Source organism: Saprolegnia parasitica, assembly GCF_000151545.1.
Source record: "Saprolegnia parasitica CBS 223.65 unplaced genomic scaffold supercont2.14, whole genome shotgun sequence".
Lineage (NCBI taxonomy): Eukaryota > Oomycota > Saprolegniomycetes > Saprolegniales > Saprolegniaceae > Saprolegnia > Saprolegnia parasitica.
The window spans coordinates 537,735-564,792 of NW_012156408.1; the positions used below are offsets into that span (position 1 = coordinate 537,735).

General features: G+C 59.6%; 11 protein-coding genes across 11 annotated transcripts; 3 read left to right on the top strand and 8 right to left on the bottom strand.

Moving 5' to 3' along the window:
- Window positions 1–622: 622 nt before the first annotated feature.
- On the bottom strand, window positions 623–1,663 carry SPRG_05079 (tryptophan synthase subunit alpha). Its single transcript, XM_012343588.1, has 5 exons — window positions 1,643–1,663; window positions 1,458–1,596; window positions 1,198–1,411; window positions 1,025–1,153; window positions 623–966 (listed from the first exon to the last, which is right to left on the bottom strand). The coding sequence occupies exons 1-5, from the start codon at window positions 1,648–1,650 to the stop codon at window positions 671–673; spliced, it is 786 nt and encodes a 261-aa protein (XP_012198978.1). The 5' UTR covers window positions 1,651–1,663; the 3' UTR covers window positions 623–670.
- A 441-nt stretch (window positions 1,664–2,104) lies between these two features.
- SPRG_05080 (hypothetical protein) lies at window positions 2,105–3,133 on the bottom strand (the record flags this gene model as incomplete). The annotated part of the gene is made up of 1 exon (XM_012343589.1): window positions 2,105–3,133. One exon carries the CDS (start codon window positions 3,131–3,133, stop codon window positions 2,105–2,107), a length of 1,029 nt encoding a protein of 342 aa, XP_012198979.1.
- Window positions 3,134–4,950: 1,817 nt separating this feature from the next.
- SPRG_05081 (hypothetical protein) lies at window positions 4,951–6,038 on the bottom strand. The gene is made up of 4 exons (XM_012343590.1): window positions 5,891–6,038; window positions 5,633–5,843; window positions 5,540–5,587; window positions 4,951–5,487 (listed from the first exon to the last, which is right to left on the bottom strand). Exons 1-4 carry the CDS (start codon window positions 6,020–6,022, stop codon window positions 5,009–5,011), a joined length of 870 nt encoding a protein of 289 aa, XP_012198980.1. The 5' UTR covers window positions 6,023–6,038; the 3' UTR covers window positions 4,951–5,008.
- Window positions 6,039–6,415: 377 nt separating this feature from the next.
- Window positions 6,416–6,965, bottom strand: SPRG_05082 (hypothetical protein). The gene has a single exon (XM_012343591.1). The coding sequence runs from the start codon at window positions 6,955–6,957 to the stop codon at window positions 6,484–6,486; it is 474 nt and encodes a 157-aa protein (XP_012198981.1). The 5' UTR covers window positions 6,958–6,965; the 3' UTR covers window positions 6,416–6,483.
- A 521-nt stretch (window positions 6,966–7,486) lies between these two features.
- SPRG_05083 (hypothetical protein) lies at window positions 7,487–8,977 on the bottom strand (the record flags this gene model as incomplete). Its single annotated transcript, XM_012343592.1, has 1 exon — window positions 7,487–8,977. One exon carries the CDS (start codon window positions 8,975–8,977, stop codon window positions 7,529–7,531), a length of 1,449 nt encoding a protein of 482 aa, XP_012198982.1. The 3' UTR covers window positions 7,487–7,528.
- A 782-nt stretch (window positions 8,978–9,759) lies between these two features.
- Window positions 9,760–10,926, top strand: SPRG_05084 (hypothetical protein; the record flags this gene model as incomplete). Its single annotated transcript, XM_012343593.1, has 1 exon — window positions 9,760–10,926. The coding sequence occupies one exon, from the start codon at window positions 9,760–9,762 to the stop codon at window positions 10,924–10,926; it is 1,167 nt and encodes a 388-aa protein (XP_012198983.1).
- Window positions 10,927–10,990: 64 nt separating this feature from the next.
- Window positions 10,991–12,696, bottom strand: SPRG_05085 (hypothetical protein; the record flags this gene model as incomplete). Its single annotated transcript, XM_012343594.1, has 8 exons — window positions 10,991–11,296; window positions 11,353–11,516; window positions 11,566–11,806; window positions 11,852–12,007; window positions 12,056–12,297; window positions 12,345–12,451; window positions 12,510–12,561; window positions 12,603–12,696. The coding sequence occupies 8 exons, from the start codon at window positions 12,694–12,696 to the stop codon at window positions 10,991–10,993; spliced, it is 1,362 nt and encodes a 453-aa protein (XP_012198984.1).
- Window positions 12,697–13,646: 950 nt separating this feature from the next.
- SPRG_05086 (hypothetical protein) lies at window positions 13,647–18,072 on the bottom strand. The gene is made up of 2 exons (XM_012343595.1): window positions 16,627–18,072; window positions 13,647–16,566 (listed from the first exon to the last, which is right to left on the bottom strand). The coding sequence occupies exons 1-2, from the start codon at window positions 17,995–17,997 to the stop codon at window positions 13,699–13,701; spliced, it is 4,239 nt and encodes a 1,412-aa protein (XP_012198985.1). The 5' UTR covers window positions 17,998–18,072; the 3' UTR covers window positions 13,647–13,698.
- Window positions 18,073–19,391: 1,319 nt separating this feature from the next.
- On the top strand, window positions 19,392–24,039 carry SPRG_05087 (hypothetical protein). The gene is made up of 3 exons (XM_012343596.1): window positions 19,392–20,783; window positions 20,841–21,546; window positions 21,594–24,039. Exons 1-3 carry the CDS (start codon window positions 19,431–19,433, stop codon window positions 24,008–24,010), a joined length of 4,476 nt encoding a protein of 1,491 aa, XP_012198986.1. The 5' UTR covers window positions 19,392–19,430; the 3' UTR covers window positions 24,011–24,039.
- A 541-nt stretch (window positions 24,040–24,580) lies between these two features.
- On the top strand, window positions 24,581–26,144 carry SPRG_05088 (hypothetical protein; the record flags this gene model as incomplete). Its single annotated transcript, XM_012343597.1, has 3 exons — window positions 24,581–25,755; window positions 25,945–26,071; window positions 26,128–26,144. The coding sequence occupies exons 1-3, from the start codon at window positions 24,604–24,606 to the stop codon at window positions 26,142–26,144; spliced, it is 1,296 nt and encodes a 431-aa protein (XP_012198987.1). The 5' UTR covers window positions 24,581–24,603.
- Window positions 26,145–26,787: 643 nt separating this feature from the next.
- Window positions 26,788–27,039, bottom strand: SPRG_05089 (hypothetical protein; the record flags this gene model as incomplete). The annotated part of the gene is made up of 1 exon (XM_012343598.1): window positions 26,788–27,039. A coding segment is annotated over one exon (252 nt), but the record flags the coding sequence as incomplete, so codon positions are not given.
- Between the last annotated feature and the right edge of the window lie 19 nt (window positions 27,040–27,058).

Below are 27,058 nucleotides of genomic sequence, written 5' to 3' on the forward strand. Positions count from 1 at the left end.
TAGGACGAGGACCGTGGCCCTACCCAGCACTGACACCCGGACAACCTAGGTAATTATAGCACTCTTATTGACCCTGCCCTTAGACAAATAGAAATGTCACGCTGGGCTTCGAAGAGTGCGACTTAGCGGGATTCGAACCCGCGACAACGCTGATGCTCACTGAACCGCTATTCGGCTCGGCAAAATACCTTCGTGCTTCACATTCCACTGTTTTATACAATTTGATGCTCTCTTTGATAAGTGGGACTTTGGTAGACACCTTGTCTTCCTAAGTTATAGATATCTTGTTGTGATCTTTTCGAGCATGTCTTCTGTCCAGTTTACATTTATGGTGACTAATTATCCCACTCGCTGCACCGTCGGCCGACAAGTGGCGTTGACCTTGTCGTGGGAACAACCGAGCGAACGCGATCTCTTCCTTCCGTTTGCAAGAGAGCGGCACAGTTGCTATTGTGATGCAGTGAGGCCGAACAAGGGTTCATGGCTATAGCTTCCGAGCTGCTTGTATGGCCCCTTGATCGAATGCGAGATGCATGTCGACTCGCTTTGCAGAAAATGATGTCGCCCTTTCCGTCGCCCTCGTACAATCAGACACGACACACGGCAGCACTGCAGTTTACTAGCGAAGGACTGATGCGTGATTCGACAGATTACATGCAGTACAGCGTTATTACGACGTGATCGAGAGGCAGAATTCTTGGACCTTGGCCGCGCGTTCCGAGGCCGGCGCTTCGTCAATGACCTTGCAGATCTTAGAGCCAATGACAGCGCCTTCCGCGAGCTTTCCGGCCGCTTGCACATGCTCTTTGGTCGAGAGGCCAAAGCCGAGGGCGAGTGGCAGCGAAATGTGGCGGCGCACGCGCTCCACGAACGACGAGACGTCGACGGGCAGCGATGTGCGCGAGCCCGTGACGCCGTTGAGGCTCACCACGTACACAAAGCCAGAGCCGACCGATTGGATAAAAGCTAATGATGATAATCCATGGATGAGAGACCGCGATCGAACGAGGAAATGAATACGTACGCATGCGCTCTTCCGAGGTGGTCGGCGCGACGAGCGGGATAAAATTGATACCATGCGTCTTGCACAGGCTGCTCATGTCCTTGGCCTCTTCCGGCGGCAAGTCGACGATGATAAAGCCGTCGGCGCCAGCTACAATCGCGTCAGTCGATGCAAAATGATACCGGCGCACGGACCTTGCTTGGCGTCTTGGCAGACAATGTCGAGACCGTACTGCATAAAGTTGTTGTAGTAGCCCATGAGAACGACGGGGATCGTGAGGCCGTGGGCGCGGGCTTCGGCGACCGTCGCTAGCACGTCCTTGAACGTGATGCCTTGGTCGACGCCGTTCTGGTGGGCCTTTTGGATCACGGGGCCGTCGGCGCCGGGATCCGAGTACGGTACGCCGACCTTGCGCACTGATGAGGCACGTCTATAGGCGTGTCGAGCGTGCTACCTCGATGATATCGGCGCCGCCGGCCTGGCACGCCAGCAAGATCGGGACCGTGTCTTCCTTGGTCTTGTAGCCGCACGGGATGAACGTGATGAACGCCGTCTTCTGCGCGGCCTTGCACTTGGCGAACGTGGCGTCGATGCTACGTCGACAGCGTCAAGAGCTCGCCTCCAGCGCCACGCGCTTACCGGCTCATGAGGATGGAAATCTGAAAATGCAATCTGGGAGAGATTTCCTGGAAGATTGATTGCGTCATGCACGGCCGGATACGACACTGGTATCCGTAAAAGAACGCCACAAGAAAAGTTCATGATTGCGCGATGCGCCGATCGCCATGCACCCGCGTCGATCAACCTCAGCCTCGATGATGGGCGAGGTAGAGGCAGCTACCGCATTGGCATGAAGCTCCAGCTCTGCTCGCTGTATGAAGAGCTGGCCTCGACCGAACGGCCATGGCACGCGCGGATGCCACGGGGTCCAAGTCCCTGCCGCCAAGACGCCACCTGACCACCGACGATGGGCATAAGAGGTCCTATGCTGCAGTACGGGCCACTACGTTGCATCATTGTACAGCATACGCTACCACTGATGTAGTGATGATATTGCTCGTTACCATGCGCCAGAAGCACAAGGTTCGCCACCTTTGCGTGCTACGGACTCGCGTCTGACAACTGCAACGCCGCTTGCACTTGGTCGCGCGTGACGGTAGTCGCGAGGCCGTAGAGCAGCTGTACGCTGCGCACATCGCCTTTGCTCAACGCTCTGCGCTGGCCGAGGACGTTCGAGCGCTCGTGGTCGCAGTCGTCGGGCGTCGCCACGACGCAGCCATCGCGTTCGTTTTGGTCAATCGCGCAGTACTTGATGCTGCGATTCTTGGGGAGGCAGAGACCGTGGCCATAATGCATGATCGAGTGCACGTCGTACATGGTGACGAGCGCCTCCTTGATGAGCACGTAGTTGCTCCGCGCGACAAGACCCAGCGTGTTGCGCAGGACGACGGCAGTCGCGGCCGGGTGGGCGTGTTCGTGTACGACGCCAAACGCATGCAGTAGCTCGTGCAGGAGCGAGCCAAGGCCATGGTTGAAGGCCCGCGGAAGCAAATTGAGCTTCTGGCCCGCCTTGCCGCGGTAGCCCACCTCGGCAAACGTGCCGCGCTTGTCACTTGGGTCTTGCTCGATCGAGACGTAGTGCTGGCAGTGACCGCAGATCGTCGCACCGGCAGCACACTCGTGGCGCGCTACAAAGGCGAGGCCAGTGTCCGAAGCGAGGACCTTCATGGCGGCAAACACAGCTGCGCGTTCGGACGCGGTGAAGGCAGACGCCACCTCGTAGCAGAGGACGGCGTCGGGCCATAGCCGGCGTTTCTTGTCGCTGGCAACACCGAGGCGGCGCTGCGCGTGGCGTGGACACGCGACGACGTCGTCGACGTGGCCGTCGGCGGTGCCGTCTTCTTCGTAGCAAGTGAGTGTGCCGTGGTCGCAGACTTGGTAGATCGCGCCAACGTCGTGCGGCTCGCCGACGAGGTAGCGCAGCTGACCGTTGGTGAGGTACGAGGACGCGTTGTGGCCGCGTAGGAGACCATGGTGGAGGCTGCAGCCAAAGGTGCTGTCGCGCGGTGGCGGCGACCCGCGCAGCCACACGCACACAAGCAAGAGGAAGAGAACAAGAAAGCACTCCATTCTTCGACTCGGCACTGGAAAGCGCAATGAATAGAACCCGAGTGAGGACGCGACCTGGGACAGTGGCTGCTTTTGTCCACCGGGAAATGCCCGTTGCCCGTCGTGCGCTTCTTCGCAAGACGTCGCTCCTCGTATCACGCGCATCGCTCATCTCGGAACGCCTATGCTAATGTGTCGGGAGCAAATGCGAGCGGTTGCGTTGGTGTTTTGATGACGCTCCGCAAGCAGAAAGGACATGTCATATTCTATGACTCGTTACTCTCTTCGGTCGCGTCGGAGTTGCTAGCAATGTCGCTGCCGACGCTACAGATCTCGGACCGGCGATGAGAGTTGCTTCCAGCCCCGAGGGCCCGCAGTGTCTCGAGATGCAGGGCGAGGAGCAGCCGCCGGTGCACCGAAGCGTCGGCACCAAACGTTGCTGTCGCAAGCACCACATCGTACGGGCCTTGTGGAACCAAGTAGCGCGGCCAAAACGGAATCGCGGCAGCTCGCTGTGATGGCGAGCGCGCCGGTGAATGATCCAAGCAGCAAGAGGGAGGCCCACGGCACTCGCAATGAAGACGATGAAAGCCACGACGACGGTCCAGCTCGCCGAACTGCTGTGTACATCTACGCTGCCCATTAGGCATAGCGATGCACATGCTACGCACCTGTTGGCAGATTGGCAAGAGACGATGTTGGCGTCGAGGTCCCAGTGATGATGGGCAGGACGATGTCTGTCACCACGGGTCGCGTCGACGACGTCCTCAGCGCAACCGAGGTCGAGTTCCAAGGTGTGAACGGGACGAGTGTTGTCGCGTTCTTCGGTGGCGTCGATGTCGTGGTTAGAAGGAACGGGGTGGGTCTTTGTAAGTCCTCATTTGGCGACAGCGAGATCGCGTTTCCGAGCATTGCCGATGGATGGAGGAGTGAGGCTGCAGCATTGGCCCAAAATACAAGGCTCAGGACGAGGTGCTGCATAATGAAGTTGTGCCATAAATCCGAGCGAGTCGCGCGACTTCTAAGCCACGGTGGTAATCGTATCGCTGGAAAGAACCACGCGTCAGCAGGGACCGCACAGTCACGGGTACTCGCAAGATGCCAGCGACCACCGACAGTTCAGTGAGCGGCGAGCAACGAATGCGACCGTTTGGTTGATTCCCGGGTTGAAAGCTGCGTGTGTGCCCTGTCCGGCGGAGATCGCAGCGCATGCCGGAAGCGATGAGATATCGATGCGAGTTGTAGCAGTTGAAGACGACGTTGGAGACTATATTTTGATCGTGGGAATGGCCATATAAAATCTATGCGTGGAACGTTGGCGACTTGACAGAACGCTTATAAATACTGTGGGATCCATACGCGTTCTGCCAAGTAGTCAAGAGTGGCTGGACCACACAACGACGGAGCATTTGCATCACGTGCTAATACAGATTTAGAGAGCTTGTTTTGTGCTCGTCGCCAGGTATATATTGACGGTGGTGTAGAACCTACTAGGACTGCAGCTTGCAGTCTCTATCTTCGAGCACATCACATTCGAGTCGGACAAGTGACGAGGCAGGACAGAGGAATCCAAAATGGGTGTGCAACTGGTTCCGTGCCACACTGCACCGTACACGCATCACCGCATCTATTTTTTCCCGGTCGCCTTCATCATGCCGCTACTGCAGCACGGACACCAGTTGTGGTCTCCGTAGAGCCCGTCCCGGCTCTTGTTCAGTCACTAACCCATGGCTACGTGTGCTCCAGTCATGTCTGGCACGCTTGCTTTCCACGCCGGTACTGCCTTGCTTCGATCGAGTCAACCCCCAAGCACCAACAACTCAGCACAGCTTGTCTACCGACACACCCGTACCGTATCAAGTTGATACAATCGTCGTCCAAGTGGTTCATCGAAGGCTACGTTGTCGGACGCACGCGCTTGCGGCGGGGCGGCGCAATGTGACTGCGGATGCCGCACGTCGAGCAAATGGGCTGGAATTCGCAGAAGAGCGAGAGGCAGACCGGGCACACGAACGCGGTGGCGATCGTTTTCTTGTGGCAAAAGCACATGGCGCGGAAGTCGACGCTGCCCTGGCTCGGGAGCTTGAGGAGCGCGCGCGTGCTCGTGTCGGCGAGCCAGATTGTGAGGAAGTACTGGACGAGGCCATCGACGTCGCGCGGCTTGAAGTAGATGCCGCCGGTGAGGTACGCGGCCTGCTGGAGAAACGACGACGGCTCGTCGCTGAGAACGCACGCGTCGATCGGCACGTGCTTCTTCTGCGCCGAGAAGATGCAGTTCATGATGGAAATGTACTGCGCGGCAAAGTCGGGCGAGGCTTGGATCGAGAGGATGCGCGGGCGCAAGTCGCGCTGCTCGTTCATTGCGCGGTTGATGACTACATGAAGAAAAAGGATCGATGCATAATCCAGGAGATGCGTGGGTCGTACAGCAAAGGGCGAGCGAGAGCCCGGCAGAGAGCGACGTGTTGGCGTTGCCTAGCCGCTCATCCATGAGCCCTGGCATCGCGCGATGCAAGGTACCTTCGGTCACAGGCGTCTCGCTCAGCTCGAGCAGCTTGCGCCATACCTGCTCCTTGACCTTCGCAAACTGCTCGGCCGTGCCATTGCGGTTCGTGCCCTCCGGGTCGGGGAAGAGGAAGACGCTCTTGCCCGTGTGGGCGGCGAGGATCACGAGTCGGTTGTTGCGGTGCAGCAGCAGGTACGCGTTCACGTACAGGAGCATGCTCTCGATCTAGCATCGACGCATGAGCTACGCGCCATGGCCGCGCCGCACGGTACCGCATGCTTGAGGCCGAACTCGCGTGGCTGGCCTGCCACGTGGCGCATCCAGTGCACGGGGTTGGTGTCGATGACGACGACGAGGAGGCCGCCCTGCGTCTCGCTGCTCAGCGCGCTCGTGCTCCCGTCCATCTTTCTGCACCACACCCAAAGGCGAAAATGTAGGTCACACACTATTAAAAGTATATACAGTATTTTAAAATGCACTGTTTTGGTGGCGCCACCAGGCTGGCAGTCTGCTGCTGCTTCAGCTTGCTCCTGAACTCGATCGAAGACCTCCTGCCTACTAACCTAGCCAAGAACGCTGGATGGGTTTTGACGCGGCTGCATGACGTCGAAGATACGGTAAATGGCGTATAAAATACGGTAATTTGATGGTATGGCTGGCTGTCTTTTTGCAGTGGAAGTCGACGACGAGTGCATGTCTCACGTTGCATGGATTGACCTTGCTTATTGTCAGGACAACCACACCGCTCGATAGGCTAGTGGGTCCTACGAGACGCCAACGCACTCGAGGCGGGGTAGAAGCTTTTGTAGCCGCGCAAAAAGCAAGTTTTCCGGAGAAAAGGACTTTAACTCGGTCATGTCGCCTACTATGTCGCCTTGCGCTTGACGGGGACCTGCACCTCGACAATGATGTTGTCCCAGTCGCCATTTTCCACGTCGGGGCGCATCGGCACCTGGACGTACACTTCGCGGCTCGGGCCTGCTTGCTCGTACTCGGAGGCCTCGAGCCACGGAAACAGCGCTTCGTACGCCTTTTCGATTTCGCACATGGCGCCGCGGTGCGTGTAGACGGCCATGAGCGCTTCCTCGAGGTCCTCGACGACAATGCGGTCGTGGCTCTTGACTTGGTCAGTTGGATCCAAGGGCGAGCAAACGGCCAGGTCAATGGGCTCCATCGAGAAGTACTTTGCGATCGTGGGGCCGCGCGGCGCGAGGCCTTGGCCAAAAATGAACGTCAAGAGCTCGCCCCAGACGCCTTTTTGGTCATGAAAGGACGCGAGGCTGGCGCGCAGCATCGCGACGCGGATCGGCTTGACCGTTCGGAGCTCGACTTGGGCCATTCTTGGCAAGACAAGAAATGCGATGTGCAAGATCGAGGAGCACTCTATCGTCTGTGATTGGTGCATATCTTTGGATCTGACAGATCGGATTGGTGCAAATCATGTAATTGGTGCCAATCGCTGTCGCCCATATCTTTTTTGTCGCGCCAACATAGCACTGAGAGCTCGCAACCCAACTTGCCGCGCAAATGGGGTTGGACGCCTCGGAACGCACACGCAGCATGGCAAGCGAGTGTACTACATCAATTTAGATGGAGTACACTAGTATGGAATTGGATGCACGGTGCCGCGAAATGCCTGCTAACTGTGGCATTTGCCGCGAAAAAGGCATCGTCGATAGCTCTCGCGGTATACCTCCAATGGCGACGGGAGGTAACGTTTCGGGCTCGCGACAACATTGTCTATCGCTGGGCTAACTGTAAGTATGGGTGACTTCATTTTATACGTCGTTCGGGCGATCAGGCCTCGCGGCAGCGATTCAACGCTCAGGATTGGCTATAAATGTGATCGTTGTGACCAATAGAAAAATGCGGAAAAATGATTGCCTTTTGTGACTTGCAACGTTAGAGTCTCATGGCTTGGAGCGGCAAAACACGACGAGACGGTTGTCACCCATGGCTTTGTCGTCCCAGTAGCTGACGTTGGCTCGCTTCTGGTCTTCGGTGCGGCTCCACTCGACGTACTGAAGCGTCGCGTTGGCAGCATTGAGGTGCTTGGTGGTCGTTGCGCGCTCGCTCATGGCCCAGAACTGCTTTTCAATCGCGACCCAGCGCAAGGGCGAAGACGAACTTGCGAGTATTATCTTGACAAGCTGGACGAGGCGCGGGCCGGTACACCGAGCGACGCGCAGCGTCAATCCGGTCAGTTTGCGTGACACGATCTGCGTGAGCCACGTCGTCGAAAAGTTGTAGTCCACATAAATACTCAAATACCGCAGGTGGGAGCAGTGCTGCAGCGCGTTCGCGAGATTCTTGCCCATCGTGTCGTCACGGATGTACCAGTTGGTCATGCGAAGCTCCTGGAGCGATGGTAGCTCGGGCAAGAGCGACAGCATGTGAGGCCACGAGGGCGTGATACGCGGGTCCCGCAGAAGCTCTAGCACCTTGAGCTGACGGAAGAACGAGCCCATGGGTGCGTCACGCGAGATGTGCGTCACGAGCCAACTCGAAAACTCGACGAGGTGTCTCGCGAACGGCAGGATGGCTGCGTAGTGCTCGATCGCTTCGCGTCGCCAGTCGCCTTCGCGCCAGGGTACATCGAGGAAGAAGGCTGAGAGCTGGAGACGACGCAGCTTGGGCGGCAGCTTCCGTTGCTCCAGAAAGCGCTCGTCGACGCCCGACACCTTGTCCAGCGCAAGCTCGGTCAAGCTTGTGCTCGCGGCCATGGCGTCACACAAGGCGACCGCTGCGTCCGCCGAGAGCTGGGAAAACGTGACTTCAAAGAGGTGCAAGCGCTTGCTGCGCCCGTTGGCGAGCATGGCGATGACGTCGATGACCATGGACGCTGGCATCGCGCCACGCAGCGTGAGCTCGGCAAGTCCCGAGAGCGGCAGACGATCAAACAACGCGTAGGACTCAATGGACGTTTGAACGTGCAGATCGGCGCTGTAGAGGCGCGGGCATGCGGCGAGAATGGACTGCAATGCACTCGCCGCCTTGGTCCGCGGAAACGATGCCGAGACGTGGTTCACGACGGGCGACAGCCGGCGAAGGAGAGCGAGACCGTTTGCATCGACATCGACTTGCAAACACACGCGTACACCGATGACTTGGACGTCAAGAAGATGACGCAGCGTCGCAGCACTAGGCGCAAAGCGTATGTGGACCTCGGGCCAGGCCACGCGCACGGACGCCGTCACGAGGAGGGCGTCGAGGGCCGTCACCGCCGGCGTCTTGGCCGAGGATGGAAGCGCAGACAAGAGCTGCACGATCGTATAGTGGTGCTGGACAAAGCCTGCAATGTGCTCAACGGCGTCCGGCGTCGAGCCCACGGTCGCAGGACTTGCACGTCGTCGGGCCATGACAAGAGTCACGTCGTGTGGCCATTGGCTGCAAAATGCTGCGCGTTCATTGGTTGGTTTGAATCGGGACGTTTCAAGCCCCAACAGCAAGGGCAATGTGAGCATCCATTTGATAAAAGCTGAAACGGCGAGGAAAATGCCATCTCTTGGAACTTTTCCCGCGCAACGAATTAAGAGCTGACAATTGGTATAGTATCTAAATGATATTTTCTCTACACGTCTAGTGTATTGACAACATTGGTCACAGCGGGCTAGGGGTCCGTCGCACGGTGTCGGTGCTCTAATCCAAAATAAATCGAAATTGGGACGTTACCCAGCAAGGTTCCATACATATGGACCTTTGTATTGTCAAGCACTACACTAGAATATGGTGCGCTATGCCTCACGAGAGGTGCAAGAGATGCTGCAGCACAGTTTGAAGATTCGAGCCAGTGCGACTGCCAAATTTACGACTTTTAGCCTCTTCTATACATAATTACCGGATAAGAAACTAGACGTATTACGGTTTGAAATTGCACACTTCGCGCCGCGACGATGAGCGCCAAATGCGGTGTCACGTACTGCTCGTCCAAACGCAATTACCGACCCCACGTCAAGGAAGTCAAGCGCGGTAAGATAAAGTCCAAGTATGGGCCGTACGAGGACAGCCGCGACGAAGCCCTGCTCGCCGGCAGCGTTCTGTTTGGAGCCGCGTGGGTGTTGCCAGGCGACGACGAGGGCGCTTCCTCGCCGCCCAATACTGAGACTCGACCGAAGGCTGCGCCATCCGCGAGGGGTCGATCATGAGAGAGGCCAAATCGGGCCTCTTCCGTGCGTGGGTGTACAAACCGAATGGCAACAAGTGCCCGGGGCGTCGTCGCGACACGGAGGAGGCTGCGCAGGCGGATCTACGAGAAATGCTTCTCACGGGGCAACCCAGGCACGACGTCTTCAACGTGTGCCGTCGACAACTCGGCTTGAAGCGCATGACGTGGCGTGATTGGACGTCGCATCCAGCTCTCGGTGCCGTGCGCACACCTGACGACATCGCGCCGTCGTTACTACTTGAGCTCGATAAGAGCTACGGCGGACCGCTTACTGCTCGTGCTCATCGCGACAAGATCAAGTACCTTACGAAGCGTATTCCGCTGATCGAGGCCCGGGCGCTGGCCCTCGATGCGCACATCCGGACTCTGCTACAACTGCACGCACGCGACCGTCTGTACGAGCTTTGCAAAGTCCAGGCTACGGACGTCGAGGACATGAGCAATACAGACCCGGCGGACAGAGAGGTCGCACCGACGGACCTTGCCAAGACTCAGACTGCGCAGCAGAAGCTGCGTCTGCGGGACCAAGGGCTTCTTGTGGTGCACGTGCTTCAACGCCTCTACAAGAACGACAACGAGAGCCTTGCTGCGCAGCGAGCAGACCTCGCGAACAACCATGCGGCGATGCGCGAACCTCAGCCCGTGCAAACCCGACCCGATTGCGCAGCGGCTGCCATCGAGGCGTACAATCTTGCCAAGAGCTACACACCTCGTACCGTCGCCGGCTGGGTAAGTGAGTTCTTGTTGACGGGCGGCTTTCGCGAGGATAATCGCGGCCGGTGGCGCAGGGACTGCATCATGGGCGCGTTTCCCGGGCTACTCGACGACATTAAGGCCTCGATTGCGCACCCAGTACCCGGACACGGACCTCCGACAGTCGAGTCGACACAGCGATTCATCTGGATGAAGATGCGAGAGTACCTTGCCGAAGATGACGGGACTTTGCGCGCGCTACTGGAGAGCCGCAAGATCAACATCAACAACGGCATCTCGCTCGACACGGCTCACGCGTGGATGCTGCGCGCCGGCTGCACCTACGACGAGAACCTCGAAAGCTACTACACCGACGGGCAGTTAAACAACAAAATATCCCATTGCATCACGACGCAGTACAAAGCGTTATGCAAGTCGCTGCGTATCTGATTAAAGAAGTCCACAATCCTTTCAATCAAGAGCTCACATAAAACTCAACATTCCAAATGGAAGCCTACGTCATGTGCACGACCGAATCCGTCAAGCGCGCTTCTTCGGCGGCAAAGACCATGAGATGCGACGCCAAGCTCTCGTCGGCGCCCGTCAGTAGGACGCTCGCGTCGTTCGTGCGCACGCCTTGTACGAAATTCTCAATCATAAAGAAGTCGGCACCGCCGTGGCCCTTGACCTTGGACGTGGACGGCAGCCCCGCCGGCGTAATCTCGGTGATCTTGCGGGTGAGAAAATCGAATTGGCGAATCGTCGACCCGTTGCCACTGAGCTCGCCGTGGGTGCCAAAGATGCGCGTGGTACGAACACACTATTAGTCAAAGATGGAGAGATTGTCCTCGGTTTCGCAGACGAAAGAAAACGTACCTGCTGCTCGGTGAATGCGACCATGCTAAACGATGCGGTTGCGCCATCGACAAACTGAAAGTTGACCACTTGGTTGTCGACGACGTCGTTGTCGCACTCGTAGACGCAGCGGCCATAACGTCCCGTCGCGAGCTCGTGCGTGATGTTGTCCACCGTCGGGTGTTCTAAACAGAGCTGTCACGATGACATAATATCCCGCACATGTGGTCGTGCCGTGGAGGACATTGACGGGCCAGCCTTGGTTGCCTTGCGACGCGCTGGCTTTGCCCGTGTACCACGACTGATTGCTCGGCTTGACAGCTGCTTTCGAGCCGTCGCACTGCTCAATCTCGATCGGCTCGAACGACGTCGGCGCGTCATCCACGCCAAGGTACATCTTCTTGGCCGAGTAGACACATGACGCTTCAATGGGGCACTCGAGGCACCGGTCCCCAGCGCCCTCTGGCTTTTCGTCCTAATCCAAAATAAGAAACATCTACTCTAAGAAGGGGGTCGAGACCTTGCGGAAGTGGTAGAGCGAGCCAAACGAGCTCACGGCGCGCACGTCCTTTTGCATGAGAAACTGCAGGTAATCAATGTCATGGCAGCTCTTGGCCATGAGCATGAACGTCGACGACGCTTGCTTTGCCCAGTTGCCACGGACGTACGAGTGCACCTAGATCGCGTCGATTGTCCATATAGTTATAGACAATAGTGTCCACACCTGGTGCCAAAACCCGACCGGCTCGATGTGCTGGATGTTGACGACCTTGCCAATCGCGCCGCTCGCAATCAGCTCGCGCAGCTTGAGCGAGTACGGCGTGCAGCGCATGACGTGGCACACGGCCAGCAAGACGTTGTTGCGCGTGGCGGCGGCGTGGATGCGAATGCAGTCGTCCTTGGTCACGGCCATGGGCTTCTCGAGCAAGATGTGGTAGCCGAGGTCGGCAAAGGCGATCGCAGGCTCTACCAGAATGTCGATCAGGGGCTTCTAGATTCCATCTGGAGCAGACCAGCGTGCATCGAGTCTTGGGTCGCAATGATGACGCAGTCGGCAAACTTGGGTTTGGCGGCCGCGTCTTCCCACGTCGTAAAGACGGCGTCGGGCGGAATGCCATAGCTAGTCACATCGCATGTCGATATAAGGCTACGGCGTATGGATGCCAACGCCAACGTACGTCGAGGCAGTGTGGTCCCGCCAGTACGCCACGGGCTCGGCGACGCCAACCACTAGGCAGCGTCAGCGACGGTGCTTGCATGCGGCGTTGTACCTTGAAAGAGGTCGGGGCGCTCGAGGGCGTACTCTGCGTAGGCGCGGCCACGCTGGCCAGCGCCAATGATGATGGCGCGGACAGGACGATCCATGGCCCCTCTTCTTCGGCTTTCTGGTTGTAAAGTGACGTTTGCGATCTTTGAGGCTAAAAACACCCAACGTTTGTCGACGAGAATGCAGGTTGCACGAGGTAGAGCGGGCTTTTAGACGCCGTCCATGGACGAACGACGCCGTCGCTCTGATACTCTGTGGCGCGTGGGTACTTGCTGATGGACGATTGTTTATGATTCTTGGCTGTGCGAGGCGGAAAATTGGGTCCCTCGAACGCCATGATGCGCGTTCCAGAACAAGGACAACAGAGCTGGTAGTAGCAGATCCAAGAACACGATACCTTGTTTGTACAAGTTGATCCGTGGCATTGATTACTACAAGTGTGTATTTCACAGGTCTCTTGTTGGCCAGGATGTTGAGCCGGCAGCCTACCAGCCGTGTTTGGATCGGAATCCGGATGAAAGTGACCTGGCACGCTGGGAGCAGCGTATTATCCGGAACCGCCGACATTGCACTTGCTGAGCGTGGTCTGCGACGTGGACGGCCGCGGCCCAGATTTGACGCAGCGTCCACGGCGCCATCATCGTCGTCGTCTTCATCTTCTTCGTCGAGGAAACACTGAAGCCACTGCGGCGATCTTCTCGCCAATTGGGGAACGCGAGTGCACCTCCTGCCTCATTTCGACCTAATTAGGCTCTATTTGGGACAAATGCCCTACATTTGAAGTGCATGGCAGCGTGCGGCGCACAGTCCAGTAGCTTGGCGATCCCAGCTTGGCCATACCGGTACGACGAGGCTGCTTTGACGCTGCGCATTGGACGGCGTCAACGTAGAATATTTACATGCAAAAAGTGGTGTCGTATTCGAGTTTACGATGCAACTTTCAATTGAACCATTGCATATCGCGTGTGGACATGACGTGGCAGAACGAGCAACGAGCTCGACCAAATTTGCCGGCATGGCGGTTTGCGCGTTCTAACAACAGTACGCGCACGGTGTATATGCTGCTATTTAGTTTAGTTAATCCACTACCTACATACACGCTAGTCGTCGTCCTCGGCCTTCTTGCGGTTCTTGATCGCCGAGAGAAAGTCGCCGCCACCCGGCATGCCGCCCCGACCGCCGCGACCGCCGCCGCGTCCTCGGATGGCCGAGAGAAAGTCACCGCGGCCGCCACCGCCCGCTGGCGCGTCATCCTCGTCGTCGCCCTTCTTGCCGCGCGCCTGAATCGCTGCCATCAACGGGTTGCCGCCGCCCCGGCCACCGCCAAACGGGTTTGGCCGTGCGGGCGGTGCGTCATCGTCGTCGTCACCCTTCTTGCCGCGACCGGCAATCGCCGCCATCAACGGGTTGCCGCCTCGGCCCCGACCACGGCCCCGGCCACCGCCACGACCGCCGGCGAGCGCCGCCATCATCGGGTTGGGTGGCCGCTCGGGCTCGGCTGCGGGTGCAGCCGCTGCGCTACCACCGCCCTCGGACGCCATTTGCTCCTTGATCTCCTTTTCAATGTCGGCGCGGGGTTTCAGACGGCGCGTGGCGGCCTTCATCGACGGCAATTTCGCCATCGTCGCGTTGCTGCGCTCCTTGAGCTCGGCCACGAGCTCGCGCGTCGCAGGCACGGTACTCTGGAGGCGTTTTTCCTGGATCTTGAGCTTCTCGAGGCGGTGCTCAATGCCGGCAAAGCAGTCGACGACTGCGTCGCAAAAGACCACCGCGAGGCCGCACTCGATCGCGGACCGCGAATCCGCCGTGTCGTTGGCCGGGTCGCGCTTCCCCGTGAGGTTCATGCCCGAGCGTTCGGCAAAGTAGACGGACGACAAGCGCACTTGGTTGACGAGCGTCATAAAGTCGGCCAGTTCGACCTTGATCGTGGTCGGCGACGTCGTATTGCTCTTGTCGTGCGAAAGGCGTGTCTTGATCCAGTGCGCTTGCTGCGTCTCCATGTGGTCAATCTCCGCATCGAGCTTCTCGCACGCGCCGTTGGCATCGGCGACGAGCCGAATCTTGTTCTTGTAGTGCTGCTTGAGCCCTTCCGAGCGCACGTTCGCCGTCTTTTCTTGGGCCAATCGCTTCGCCTCGGCCAGCGCCTGTGCACCGGCGTCGTCGGCCGACGACTTTTGCACCGTCGACTCGATGTACACGTCTTCGGTTGGATACCCGAGGTCGATAATGTAGGCCGGGGCCGCGTCGGCTTTCAACGGGCACTGCTTCCCGAGCAGCGGGCAGCCAATGTCCGGGTTGTCCCGCGTCGCATACGGGTGGTTGCCGGGCGGGCCGTACTGCGCGACGTGACGGTTGTACGAGTTGACGACTGTCTTGAACGTCTCCTTGAGCGTCTTGAAGAACGCATACCGGCGCGCGGCCATCTCTTCGCCCTTCTGGCCTTCCCAGCCAGCGGCCACGTCCCGCAAGTGCATGTGCACCGCGCGCCGCTCCGTGACGGTGAGACCCGTCACGCGGAGGTTCTCAAGCACGCTCGGGTGCGCTTTCGCCAAGTCTTGCGGACTCGTGCGCAGAATCTGGAGGATGTTGGTGCGCTTAAACTTGAGCGCGACTTCGCGCGTGAGGCGCTTGCCGTTGGGCGTGAGCTCCTCTTGGAGCTGCGCCTCCGAGCGCGACGCGACATCGACCGGCATCATGCGGCGGATCGCTTTGACCGCGAGCGCGTTGGCTTCGGCGTTTTCTTCCTCCCACTCGCGCTCCTTCCGGGCTTGCTCGGCCGCGTACTCGTCCGTGAGCATGAGCGCCGTGTTGTACTTCTCCATGTCTTGCTCGAGCTTGTAGTACTCTTCGCGGAGCTGCTTTTGGACCTTCGGATCCGGATGCGTCACGTCGGCCGACCCGATTTCGCCCATGCGACGCGAGATGGTCTCGACCTTGACCTTGGCTTCTTCGTACGGAATGTCGTCGGCGATCGCGATACCGGCCTGCTGCAGCTGCTTCTCGAGCTTGAGGAGGCGGCGCAGAAGCAGCGCTTGGTCGCTCGAGATGTTGCTCATGTCAAACGACTTGGGCTCGTCCTTCGCGGGCCCGCCCCGGCCGCTCTTGAGCTTCTCGACCTCGGCTTGGAGCTCCTTGATCTTGAGGTCGAGCGCCTTCATTTCGGAAAAGAACGCATCGATGGACCGGTCTTCGACGCCGTCCTTCTTCATGACGTCGCGGACAACCTCCTCCTTCTTGCCATCGAGGAGCATCTTGCGGTACTGCATAAAAGCCTCCGAGTACTGCATGCCCGGGAGGTCGTTCGACTGTTCCTGGATGCGTCGGTTGGCTTCAATGAGCGCCTGGGCTTCCTCTTGCGCGCGCTTGGCTTCCGCAGCTTGCTTTTCCGCAAACTGCTTGGCCATCTCCGCTTCGGCCATCGCGGCTTCGACCGCGGCCTTGCCCTCTTCCCGTTCGGCGCGGGCCGCTTCCATCGCCCGCTCGGCCTTGAGCTGCGCTTCGTTGAGGTACGCTTTGGCTTCTTCTTCGGCGCGGCGCGCACGCTTCTCGGCCTCGTCGGCCGCGTGCTGCGCGTCCGACTTGATCTTGAGCATCTCTTCGCGGTCGTTCAAGAGCGTGTTGCGGCGGCTGCCGCGGACACGCTCCTGGTATTCCTTGGCCTTGTTGACGTACTCGAAGGCTAGCGTGAGGACGGCGCCGGACGTGCGGCTGCCGAGCACGAGCGGGTACTCCTTGAACGTCTTCTCCATGTTGGGCAGCGTCTTGAGCGGCACTTGGAGCGTCGAGAGGAGCTCCGAGGACTTGAAGAAGCCGTGCTCGTCGTACACGCGAATCTCGAGAACGCTCTCGTCGCTCGTGGCTTCAAACGTGACGGTATTGTCCTGTCGCCACTCGGGCGACCGCTGGCCTTTGATGACCATGGTCGTAAACGTCTCGGCGTTCAGCGTAATCTCACACATGGCGTTGACCTAATGCCCCAAACACAGTCGGTCAGCGTGCCATCATTTTACAAAAAGAGGAGGTCGTACGGTCGCGCCAGGTTTCGCGAGGTTCGTGGCCGAGATGACCGAGACGTGCAGCACGGGTGTCGGGAACGAGTCGTAGTCGAACTGCGAGAGGCGGCCGGTGCCGTCGCCACTGGTAAACGCCGTGCGCGACGCAAAGATCGTGCGCGAGGCGTCGATCGCGAGCTTGAGCGCGTCCATCCACGCCTTCTTCTCCGACTCGGACGCACACGCCATGACGAGCCGCTTCTCGTCGGCGCGGACTTCGAGGAGGAACGATGCCGGGATCGCCGGCGCTTTGGACACCATGTCGGTCGAGGACGGAAGACTCCGGACCGTGCAGCGGTGGTGCAGAAACTCGAGCTCGCCGCGCGACGACGTCGACGACGGGCTCTTGAAATACTCGAGCTTCGAGACACTGAGCACAAAATACCGGGCCTTCCACTGCTTCAGGACGCGCGACTGCTTGTACATGCGCCCTTTCTTGATCGTCGCCGTCTTGTTTTCGCGAATCAGTTCTTGGATCGACTTGTTCTCGTCGTCTTCGGCCTTGACAATGCGCGAGCTCTGCGCAAACTTGGACATGGGCATCTCGGACGGACGCGGCTTGAGCGCGGCCTCCGAGTTGCGCGAGTTGACGCGCTGGACGTCGGGCAGCTTGTCTTTGGGCACGAATTGCAGCGTCCGGGGCGGCGGCGTCTTGCGGATGACGTTCATGACTTCGTTGTAGTGCATGCAGAGCACGTCGGTCTCGTTGACCTTGCACACAATGTCGCCAATCGAGATGAGCCCGTTCGACTTGGCTTGGCCCTTGACGGCCTTGACGACCGCGCCGTCGATGCCATACCGCGTGGCTTCTTCGAGGTTAAGGCCCATCGGGCCTTCTTCAAACACGACCGCGTACGTCGGGAGCTCGGTCTCACCGAGCGTCGAGTCGAGCTCTTCGCGCTGCTTCTTCTTGTGGGCGTTCTCGCGGCGCGAGAGCACGATTTCAAACGTAATCGCGAGCGGCCGTGGCATCTTGCGGATGAGCTCGATGGCCTCCGAGAAGCCGAGGCCGTCGACGTCCGTGCCACCGATCGCGACAATGAGGTCGCCGGGTGCGACCTTGGTGTCCAAGAGCGGATTGTCAATGTTGTCAATGCTCAGGCCGTGCTCGATGACGCCTGTCTTGGGCGGCATGAGCTTCACGCCGAGCTTTTGCTTGGCCGGCAGCTCAATGATGACCGTTGTCGCCACGTCGCTCTCGGCGTGCGACGCCGACGTGGAGACCGACGAGAGCGTGCGCATCGAGGATGTGTTGGTGCGGGACGTGTGCAGCGTCCCGCAGGCGACGCACGTGTCGACGCCGTCTTCGTTGGATGTGTAGTCGCACTTGCTGCAGGGCCACGTCATGCTGCTCGTCGTTCTCGCAGCAGCAGGCGGAAGCGGGCGGACCGATCAACGCCACAAAACGACCCAAAGCCAAAATTCCCCACGCTGCGTTTCTAAAGGCGACGTGTCCGGATACGCTACCGTGGGCGTCCGGATACGCGGAAAAGAGGCGGGGCAGCGTTGGTCGCGCTGCGGAATGCGTGACACATTGCTAGAGGGCCGAGCTGCTGCAAGCTGTCGCCGCCCGCTGCTTGTACGCTGCGTCTAGCGTCTGCTTGCAAGCTCGGCGGCCGAGGCCAGCGCGAGGCTGTCGTCGCTGCCGCCACGCGCGGGCCACGAGGACCATATCTTTGGAGCGTAGCCATTGGTTACTGCGGTTGTCCGCGCGCCAATCACAGATGGCCTGTCGCGGGCGCAGCGGTAACTCTGGCGCAGCGGCTACTTCCAACGTCGCCTGTCCATCCCAAGAGTCGTCCATGAGGAGGCTGCTGGTATTAGGGAGGTAGATGCTTCTGCGCGGTGCAAGCAGCAAACGAGGTAAGACGAGGCAAATGGGACGGGATGGGAGGATCATGATGATGGATGCGTGGCGTCGCCCCCGGAGCAGCGACGAGGCGTGCAACGCGCGTTACCGCGCACCGAGCTGACTCGACGACCCGCGTTACTGCGCGGAAGACAGCTCGTTTGACGCTGGCAGCGACACACCAGGTGCGATGCGCGCTTCAACCCCACAGCAACCCGACAAGTGACCGCTCCCGCTCTCCGCCTCGACAAGATATCGGTCGCACGTCGAGCTTTACGATGAAACAGCATGCGTTTTTATACATACATCAAGAGAGACAACATCTACATATGAAATACATCGGTGACGCATGCGTTTTCGTCCGTGACCTGATCGGCAATCCGCCGTGGCTACTCGCGACACCAGTCCTCATCATGAGGCACCGCGCTGCCAGGCCCTCGCCGGCCATGTGCGCACCAAGCAGCCGGTACCATGGTACATCCCACGGCTTGCATACGCAGCCTTCGGATGTGCTCGTACAGCAGGCGCCATTTGCTGAGCCAAGACCGTGGCGGCGTCGTGCTGCTTCCTTGAGGCCAGCGCCGAGGATACCGCAGAAATATGGGACAGGATTCGGACTTGGCTCATTTTCTCTGCGGGTCCTCGGCGGTCGCTGGGCCGAGGCAGTTGATCTAGGTGGTCGCGACCCAAGGTCTCAGGACCGCGGAGCGTGGCGGTTGCTTGGCGTCGGCGCCGACAGCCGCGGGTGCACTGTCCCGTCGAATTTCTTTTCTATGGCGAAACGACTTGGGAAATGTCTTTTTTTAGGAACGTTTTAAACCCAATACAAATGTTAGGCTATAGGGTGTGAATCCTGTAAAAAAGCCTCGGGGGCAAGCATTGTATTGGTCTTCCTGTGGGTGATTGACAACAAGTAGAAAGCGACGACGAGATGGCTGAAGCTCCTCCGCGTCTGATCCAGCTCGACCTGCCGACGGGCTCCAAGCTGGGCGTCGCCATCACGCCGCCCAAGCATGGCGTCACGATCCGCGGCCTCAAGATCGACAAGGTCCAGAACGAGCTCTTCATCGGGCAGATCTCGCACGGCGACCTCCTCATCGAGATTGGTGGCACGCCCCTCGATGGCATGAAGTTTGCGGACGCAGTCAACCTCATCAAGACGATGCCACGCCCACTCGCGCTCACGTTTGAGATCGTGCCCATGTCGCTGAAGAAGATGGCCACGTCGGCCGAGGTCGATAGCCTCGACGTCAACGTCCCGTCCTACAACGTGGTCTTCGACGACGCCAAGATGGGCCTCAACCTCGACGACGGCGCGCGCTTTGGCATTGACGGCGCGATCGTTAAGGGCGTCCGCGACTTTGCCGAGGAGTCGGGCATCTCGCCCGGCGACATTCTGTACAAGGTCAATGGCACCGAGGTGCTCTTCATGTCGCTCAAGCAAGTCCAGAACCTCATCAAGGCCACGCTGCCGCCGCGGTCACTCGACTTCATCCCAAAGACGAACCTCGAGGAGGTCCAGCGCATGAACCTCAACATGTCGGTCGTCGAGAAGAACGTCCGCGTCGCCCGCGCCAAGCCAACGGCCGCGCCGACCGAGAAGGCCGCGCCGGCGCCAGAAAAGACGATCACGGAGATCATCCAAGAGAATAGATCGACCGTCATCAAGGAAGGCCCCATGTACAAGCAAGGCCGCATGGTCAAGAACTGGAAGAAGCGCCACGTCGTGCTCGCCGTCACCAAGCTCGAGTACTTCAAGGACGCCAAAGACAAGACGTCGCAGGGCGTTGTCAATTTTGAAAACTGCCGCTGCACGGTGCGGTCGCTGCCGTCAACGTCGGCCAAGCTCACGGGCGCGCCGGGCGACTACCTCCTCGAGCTCAAGGCCGGCGACCGCGAGTTCGTCATGTCGTGCACGTCCGAAGAAGAGAAGATGGAGTGGCTCGAAGCGCTCAAGGTCGCAATCGATGCGTCCAAAGCGCTGTGTCGAACGTCGTCCGAGGTCGATGCGCTCCGGTCGACGCAGCTCGGGCGATCGAGCACGCGGCGCATGCCGTCGATCAACGAAGACAGCAGCATGTCGCTGCTGTCGCGTACGAACCGCCGGCTCTCGGTGCAAGGGCTGAATTTGAGCATGCAAGCGATTCCAGAGCTCCCGAGCGCGCCGTCGATTCGCATCCCAAAAGACCCGTCCATGCGCATCTCGAGCCTCATTGCCGGCGGTCCGACCGTCGACATTGAGGTCATTTCGATCCAGAACCTCACGAAAGCCTTCTTCCACGTGGTAGCGACTTCTCGATCGTCGGCCGGCCGTAGTTCATCGTCTTTTGTCGGATTCTAGATGAACCCGTACTGCGAAGTCACCCTCGGCTCCGAGACGTTCAAGACGCCGGTCGTGAAGGACTCGCTCAACCCGCGCTGGGCCCAAGACAACAAGGTGACGTTTGGCGTGCCCGGCGACGACGCGCTCATCGAGATCCGGGTCTTTGACGAGCGCATGATCCGCGCGGCCGAGCTCCTCTCGACGTTTACGATCCCGATCGCGTCGCTGCCCAACAAGACGAAGATGGAGCAGACGTACTCGCTCATTCTCGCCGACCGCAGCGCGCACGCGTCGATCACGCTCAGCCTCCGCTACAACAACGACGACTTTGAGCAAGAAGAGACGACGACGCCGGCTACCTATGGCATGCGCGACTCGTCGCTCATGCGCGCGAAGAACCAGATGGACCTCGAGCAAGCGCAGTTTGACGCGCTTACGAACCAAGCCGACCAGGAGGCTGCGGTGGCCGACCGCGTCGCCAAGCAAGCCCAAGAAGCCGCCAACGCGCTCGTCGAGGAGGCCCGCAAGAAGGCCGAGGCTGCGATTGCAGCCGCCAAGAAGGACGCCATGGGCGAGCGTGCGGCGGCGGAAGCAGCGATCGCCGAAGCGCGCCACGCGCAGGAGCGCGCCGATGCGCAGATGGCCGAGGCCAAGAAGGCCCAAGAGGAAGCGCAGAAGCTCATCCAGCGCAGCAAGCTCATCAAGCAAAAGTCGTTTGCGGGCGGTGCGCGCGTTCCATTTGCATCCGTTGGAGACTTGGATGATGTGTAGGCACTCATCTTTTTACCAACTTTTTACGCTACCGTGCGATGCTGTACGAGAAGACGCCGGAAGCCGAAGTCAAGGAGAGCATGCTCAAGGACGGTATTGACGAAGAGGCTGCCAACCAGTTTCTCGAGTCGATGCGCAGCAACCACGAGCGCATGGCCGAGCTCGAGCGTGAGGTTGAGCAGCTCAAACGCGACAACAGCATCAAGCGCAAGCAGATCCAAGTGGCCGCGCCGCCGCCCGCGCCCCGTGAGAGCGCCGCTGACATGCTCAAGAACAAGGGCGAGATGTCGAGCGACCAAGAAGCCTTACTGCGCCGCCTCCTGAAGCTCGAGAAGCAGCTGCAGCAGGCCGGTATTGCCGTTGCCGACGACATTCCGTACGAAGAAGCCAAGAAGAAGGTCGAGGAGATTTCGCGCCGCATGGGGGAAATCGGGTCGGCCGACGTGACGCATCCCGATCCGAAGGTCCAGAAAGACCTGCGCGAAGAGTACTTTAAGCTCGAGCAAGACATGGAGAAGTACAACGGCGCGCTCATGCTCACGGACGAGTACGCGGCCGAGCAAGCCCGGAAGGAGCAAGAATGGGAAGACGAAAACAAGGAGGCAAATGAGCTCGCGGTCAAGGCGATCCGCCGCATGATGCCAGTAAACATCAAGTCGCTCTCGGAGGCGCAGCTCCAGAACGAGCTCACGCCCAACGGGAAGAAGTTCACGCGCGAAGTCGCGCTCAAGTACAAGCGGACGGACGTGCTCCAAGTGCTCCGGACGGACCCGCAAGACCTTGCGAAAGCGCATCCGAGCACGCTCGACTGTCTCCGCGTCACCGGTCTCACGGTCACGGAGCGGCGCGCGCTGCACATGCATTTGCGGGACATTGCCGAGGGCTGGAAGTCGCAGCAGAAGGAAGAGATGGCCGGGCGTAAATTCGCCTGGTTCAAGAGTCTCAAGGACACGTTCAAGACGGCAGCGAACGCGTACAACCGCCACGTCGCGCAGTATGGCCCGCCCGGCAACCACCCGTACGCGACGCGTGACGAGCCCGGCGTCGGCTGCCCCATGCTTGGCAAGCAGTGCCCGTTGAAAGCGGACGCGGCCCCGGCCTACAATCAAGACTGGGGCTACCCGGACGGACCCGAGTTTGTCAAGACCAAAGTGCTCAAGAGCGCCGCCGACGATGCGGGTGCGCAAGCCATGGCCGAAGCCGCGGCGCTCCTCAAGGCCAAGGCCGCCGACGCCCGCGCCCAGCAGCGCTTGGAGGGTCTTAAGGCCCACTACGCGACCTTCAAGGGGTCGCTTGTGCTTGTGAAGGCGGCCAACGGCGCGATTGAAAAGATGGAGGAGCTGGTCGACAAGATCGAGGCGCGCCAGGGCGAGTGGTTCAAGCGGATTCTGGAGAAGAAGGCGAGCAACAAGATGGAAGTCGCCGACTTTGACGAGCTCATCAACGAGATTCGGTTGACGACCAACCCGATGGCCGAGCGCTCGGGCATGAACCTCGCGGGTCGGCGCAACCCGGAGAAGGACACGCCCGACACGCGGTCGGGCCTGGAGATCCAGTACTGCATCCTGCTCATCGACACGGTCCTCGACTGTTTTGGTGGCATTGAAGACCGCATGGCCAAAAACAAGTTTGACGAAGAGAAGCGCCTTGTCGGTGCGATGAAGGCCGTCACGGATCTGCTCAAGGAGCTCCGGGACCGCTGCAGTACGACCTTGAGCACGCTCAGCGACAAGGCGCTGATCGCGCGCAAGCTCAAGGGCCGCACCGAGCTCCTCCACGACGTCAAGGAAGAGATCCGAAAGGAAAACGAAAAGGCGGCGCCGCCGCCGCCCGCGGCCGAAGAAGCGCCGGTGCGTCCGCCCAATCCCTTTGGCGGCGGCGGCGGCCGTGGCAACCCGCTCATGGCGGCGATCGCCAACCGAGGCAAGAAGGGCGACGACGACGACGGCGACGCGCCGCCAGCGCGCCCGAATCCGTTTGGCGGCGGTCGCGGCGGCGGCAACCCGCTGCTCGCTGCGATCCAGAACCGAGGCAAGAAGGGCGGCGACGACGATGACGCGCCGCCGGCTCGACCCGCCAACCCGCTCATGGCCGCGATTGCGGCCCGTGGTAAAAAGGGTGATGACGATGCGCCGCCGGCTCGACCCGCCAACCCCTTGATGGCGGCGATCCAGGCCCGTGGCAAGAAAGGCGATGACGATGCGCCGCCGGCACGACCCGCCAACCCGCTCATGGCGGCGATTCAGGCCCGTGGCAAGAAGGGCGACGATGACGCGCCGCCGGCTCGACCGGCGAATCCGTTGATGGCGGCGATTGCGGCGCGAGGAAAGGTGGGTGGTGACGACGACGACGCGCCGCCGGCGCGGCCTGCCAACCCGCTGATGGCAGCGATTGCAGCCCGAAAGAAGATTGAGTAACCCGTGACGCCGTAATATTAGCTACCCGTTGGCGCTTTTGTGTGTAGTGGCATCGAAGCAAGTCGATGTAGTAGTCGAGACGGTCGCCCTGGATCCTGCAGTCTTCTGATGCTTTCTTTACGCCGTGATCCTAATCCGTCCATCAAAGTATAGAATATCAAGGTATCAAGTGAGTTTTCGTCACAGCAGCAATCACGCTGCTCGTCGCTTTTTTACCCAATCGCTCGGCACGATGAGCAGCGTTGACTGCAGCGCGTAGCGTGTCGGCGAGCGTCCTGCGCAGCCGTCGTCGACCTGTAGCTCTCCCTTGCGCCCTATCCAAGTCGTGTCACGTTGGAGTGGACGTGCTAGGCTACAGAGTGTCCTATAGTGCATTCCACGGCTTTGGACGAATCTGGAGTCGATGCATCTTACAGCAGGGCAAGTGCAGCGGCTAGGCCTTGGTATTGTACTTGTCTTGGCCAGTAGTGCTTACTACTAGTAGTACTGCATGTCGGCTTGCTGCGCCGGAAGACACCACCGTATCCGGATAACGTGGCAGCTGTGCCGGTCGGTTGTGAAAAGTGCATTCTCACGTCGTTGCTACTTTGACAATGACGCGAGCCGCCGATCTGCCGACGTACGCGGTGCGCTTTGACGGGCCCAAGTTCGGCATTCTGCCCGTCGACGGCGCTGCGTCGGGCCTCGATGGCGCGCTTGTTAAAAGCGTCCGTGGCGCTGCGCTCGACAGCGGCGTCGTCGCCGGCGACCTCTTGTGCCGCGTCAACGACATGGACGTCCTCTTCAAGCCCTTTGCGTTCGTCAACGACGTACTCCGTACTGCACACCGGCCCTGCACGATCGAGTTCATTCCTGGCATCTACGGCGCCGACCTCTACCAACGCCTCGGCGTCGTCCCGTTGCCTCCGTCCACGCCTCGCAACGACCCACTCCTGCACCGTCTCGACGTCATTTTGCGCCATAACGACAACTACGACGAGCTCTTGCGCCGCATGCAAGAGATCTCCCGCCGCATGACCGAGATTGGGACGGCCAACGTGAGGCACCCGGACGCGCAAGTCCAGAGAGACCTTCGCGAAGAGTACTTTGTGCTCGAGCTAGACATGGAGGCGTGCCACGAAGCCATTCAGCACACGCCCGAGTACATACTTGAGCAGACTCGATTGCAAGAAGCGTGGGACGACGCCGATGCTGACGACGCCTTGCGAGCCCTTTACGCGGTCCGGCGCATGCTCCCCGTCAACATCCAGTCGCTGTCGGAGGCGGCGCTGACTGGCATGATCACGCCGAACGGTCAGACGCTTTCCCGCGACGTCGCGCGCAAGTTCAAGCGGACCAACATCTTGGAGCTTTTGCGCACGGACCCTGCCGTCGTTGCGAGGAGCCATCCCTCGGTACTTGAAAATCGTCGGACGACAGGCTTGACGCTAACTGAGCGACGAGCACTGCACGCGCATTTGCGGGACGTCGGGCGGCAGTGGGCAATGAACTATGACAGCGAACTTGGCAAGCGCCGATACGACTGGTTTCAACGCTTGCGAGGCGAGTATGTCTCGAGCGTCAACGCGTTCACGGCCCACGTCGCGCAGTACGGACCGCCAGGCAGCCATCCGTACGCAACGCTCGAGGCACCCGATGTCGGATGTCCATTGCGCGGGAAGCAGTGTCCGCTGATTGCGGATGCGTCACCAGCCTACGCGAGCGACTATGGCTACCCGGACGGGCCGGTGTACATGGTGGTCGAGGTCCACAACGACTGCGGGTTCGCAGACATTCCCGACGCACCGTCCGCGACCACCACCACTGGACTTGCCAAGAGCGCCTGTGCTCACCCTCAGCGACCAAGACCAGCGAACCCACTCATGGCTGCGATTGGAGCTCGACAAACGACAGCCAGCACTGGAACGAGTCGTCGTGCTCCTTGGATCGCGGAGATCACCGCGCGCGGCCAGATCCAAGCAGATGACTTTGTCTGGCCACCCGCGCGAGAGGTCGAGATGCCGCCTGCGAGACAGGTCGAGATGGCGATTCCCACGAGCCGGATTCGGCAGCTGGCGCTGCGTACCGCTAGCAATCCTGTCGATCGAGACTCCTCGGCACTGTCGTGGTTGGCACAGATTGCAGCATTTCCTAAGCTCGAGTAATTGCAAGTCATGTCTCACCATGACAGCCAAAGCCTTTTATAGCCCGAGTGGATGTCCGACTGCATTTCACGTTACTTAGAATCACGAATTTGAGGACACGATTAGCATTTCGCCTGTGGGTCACTCCGAGAGGTTGCTAAACACATGCACCTCGTGGATTCGAGCCAGAACTTTTCCATGATTCGTTTACGGATGCCCGTATTGATCCCCGCGAGTCTTATACGTCGTAACATTCAAAACGCCTTGTCGGAATCTCGGTGGACATGAAACTGTTTGCCGTTGTACCCGAGCACTTGGCATCGTCGGTGCAAGCGTCACCCGCCTTGCACGTCGTGTCAGCAGGCTTGAAGTTGTCCTTGCACTTGCCGTTACACTAGACAACTACGTCGCACGAAGCAGAACGTATTCACCCGACCAATTGGATGCGATTAAAACTACAATCCCAATCCACATACCGGTACTTCTGTCTACCAAGGATTGAACGCTAGGTACCAACTGCTGCTGCCGTTCTCGCTCCAGTCCACAACGACAACGAGACAAAAGGAACAACTTTTGAAGCTTTAAATCTTTGGGTGGTTCATGGACGAGAGCACACATCGAATGTCCATACAAGGACGGAAGGAAAGGTCTGGCTTACGCCTTGACGATCTTGGGGTACGCGGGCATTTCGGCGACGTTGCACATGCCCTTGCCACCAACGCCGCGCTGGAGGCGGATGTAGCCAGCCTCGCCCCACGACGCGCCCCACGAGTTGCGCACCTTGAAGTAGTTGGTGCCGCTGGACGTAGTGCCGTAGCCGACGGCGATGACTGCGTGGTCCGACTGCGCGCCGGGACACGCCGTCACGACGCCGCCGCTGTAGTACTGCCACACGTCGTTGCCGGCCTCGACGGCGACCGTCACG

What these genes read in the sequence shown, in the direction of transcription:
- SPRG_05086 (XM_012343595.1), bottom strand. Translation starts at nt 17,997, where the DNA reads ATGACGTGGCCCTGCAGCAAGTGCGACTACACATCCAACGAAGACGGC. An exon ending in TCGCGAAACCTGGCGCGACC is followed by an intron (nt 16,567 to 16,626) that starts GTACGACCTCCT and finishes TTGGGGCATTAG; the next exon opens with GTCAACGCCATGTGTGAGAT.
- SPRG_05087 (XM_012343596.1), top strand. Translation starts at nt 19,431, where the DNA reads ATGGCTGAAGCTCCTCCGCGTCTGATCCAGCTCGACCTGCCGACGGGC. An exon ending in CGAAAGCCTTCTTCCACGTG is followed by an intron (nt 20,784 to 20,840) that starts GTAGCGACTTCT and finishes GTCGGATTCTAG; the next exon opens with ATGAACCCGTACTGCGAAGT. An exon ending in GCAAAAGTCGTTTGCGGGCG is followed by an intron (nt 21,547 to 21,593) that starts GTGCGCGCGTTC and finishes GATGATGTGTAG; the next exon opens with GCACTCATCTTTTTACCAAC.
- SPRG_05082 (XM_012343591.1), bottom strand. Translation starts at nt 6,957, where the DNA reads ATGGCCCAAGTCGAGCTCCGAACGGTCAAGCCGATCCGCGTCGCGATG.
- SPRG_05081 (XM_012343590.1), bottom strand. Translation starts at nt 6,022, where the DNA reads ATGGACGGGAGCACGAGCGCGCTGAGCAGCGAGACGCAGGGCGGCCTC. An exon ending in AGTTCGGCCTCAAGCATGCG is followed by an intron (nt 5,844 to 5,890) that starts GTACCGTGCGGC and finishes CGTCGATGCTAG; the next exon opens with ATCGAGAGCATGCTCCTGTA. An exon ending in CGAGACGCCTGTGACCGAAG is followed by an intron (nt 5,588 to 5,632) that starts GTACCTTGCATC and finishes ATGAGCGGCTAG; the next exon opens with GCAACGCCAACACGTCGCTC.
- SPRG_05079 (XM_012343588.1), bottom strand. An exon ending in GCGGCGCCGATATCATCGAG is followed by an intron (nt 1,412 to 1,457) that starts GTAGCACGCTCG and finishes TCAGTGCGCAAG; the next exon opens with GTCGGCGTACCGTACTCGGA. An exon ending in CTGCCAAGACGCCAAGCAAG is followed by an intron (nt 1,154 to 1,197) that starts GTCCGTGCGCCG and finishes ACGCGATTGTAG; the next exon opens with CTGGCGCCGACGGCTTTATC.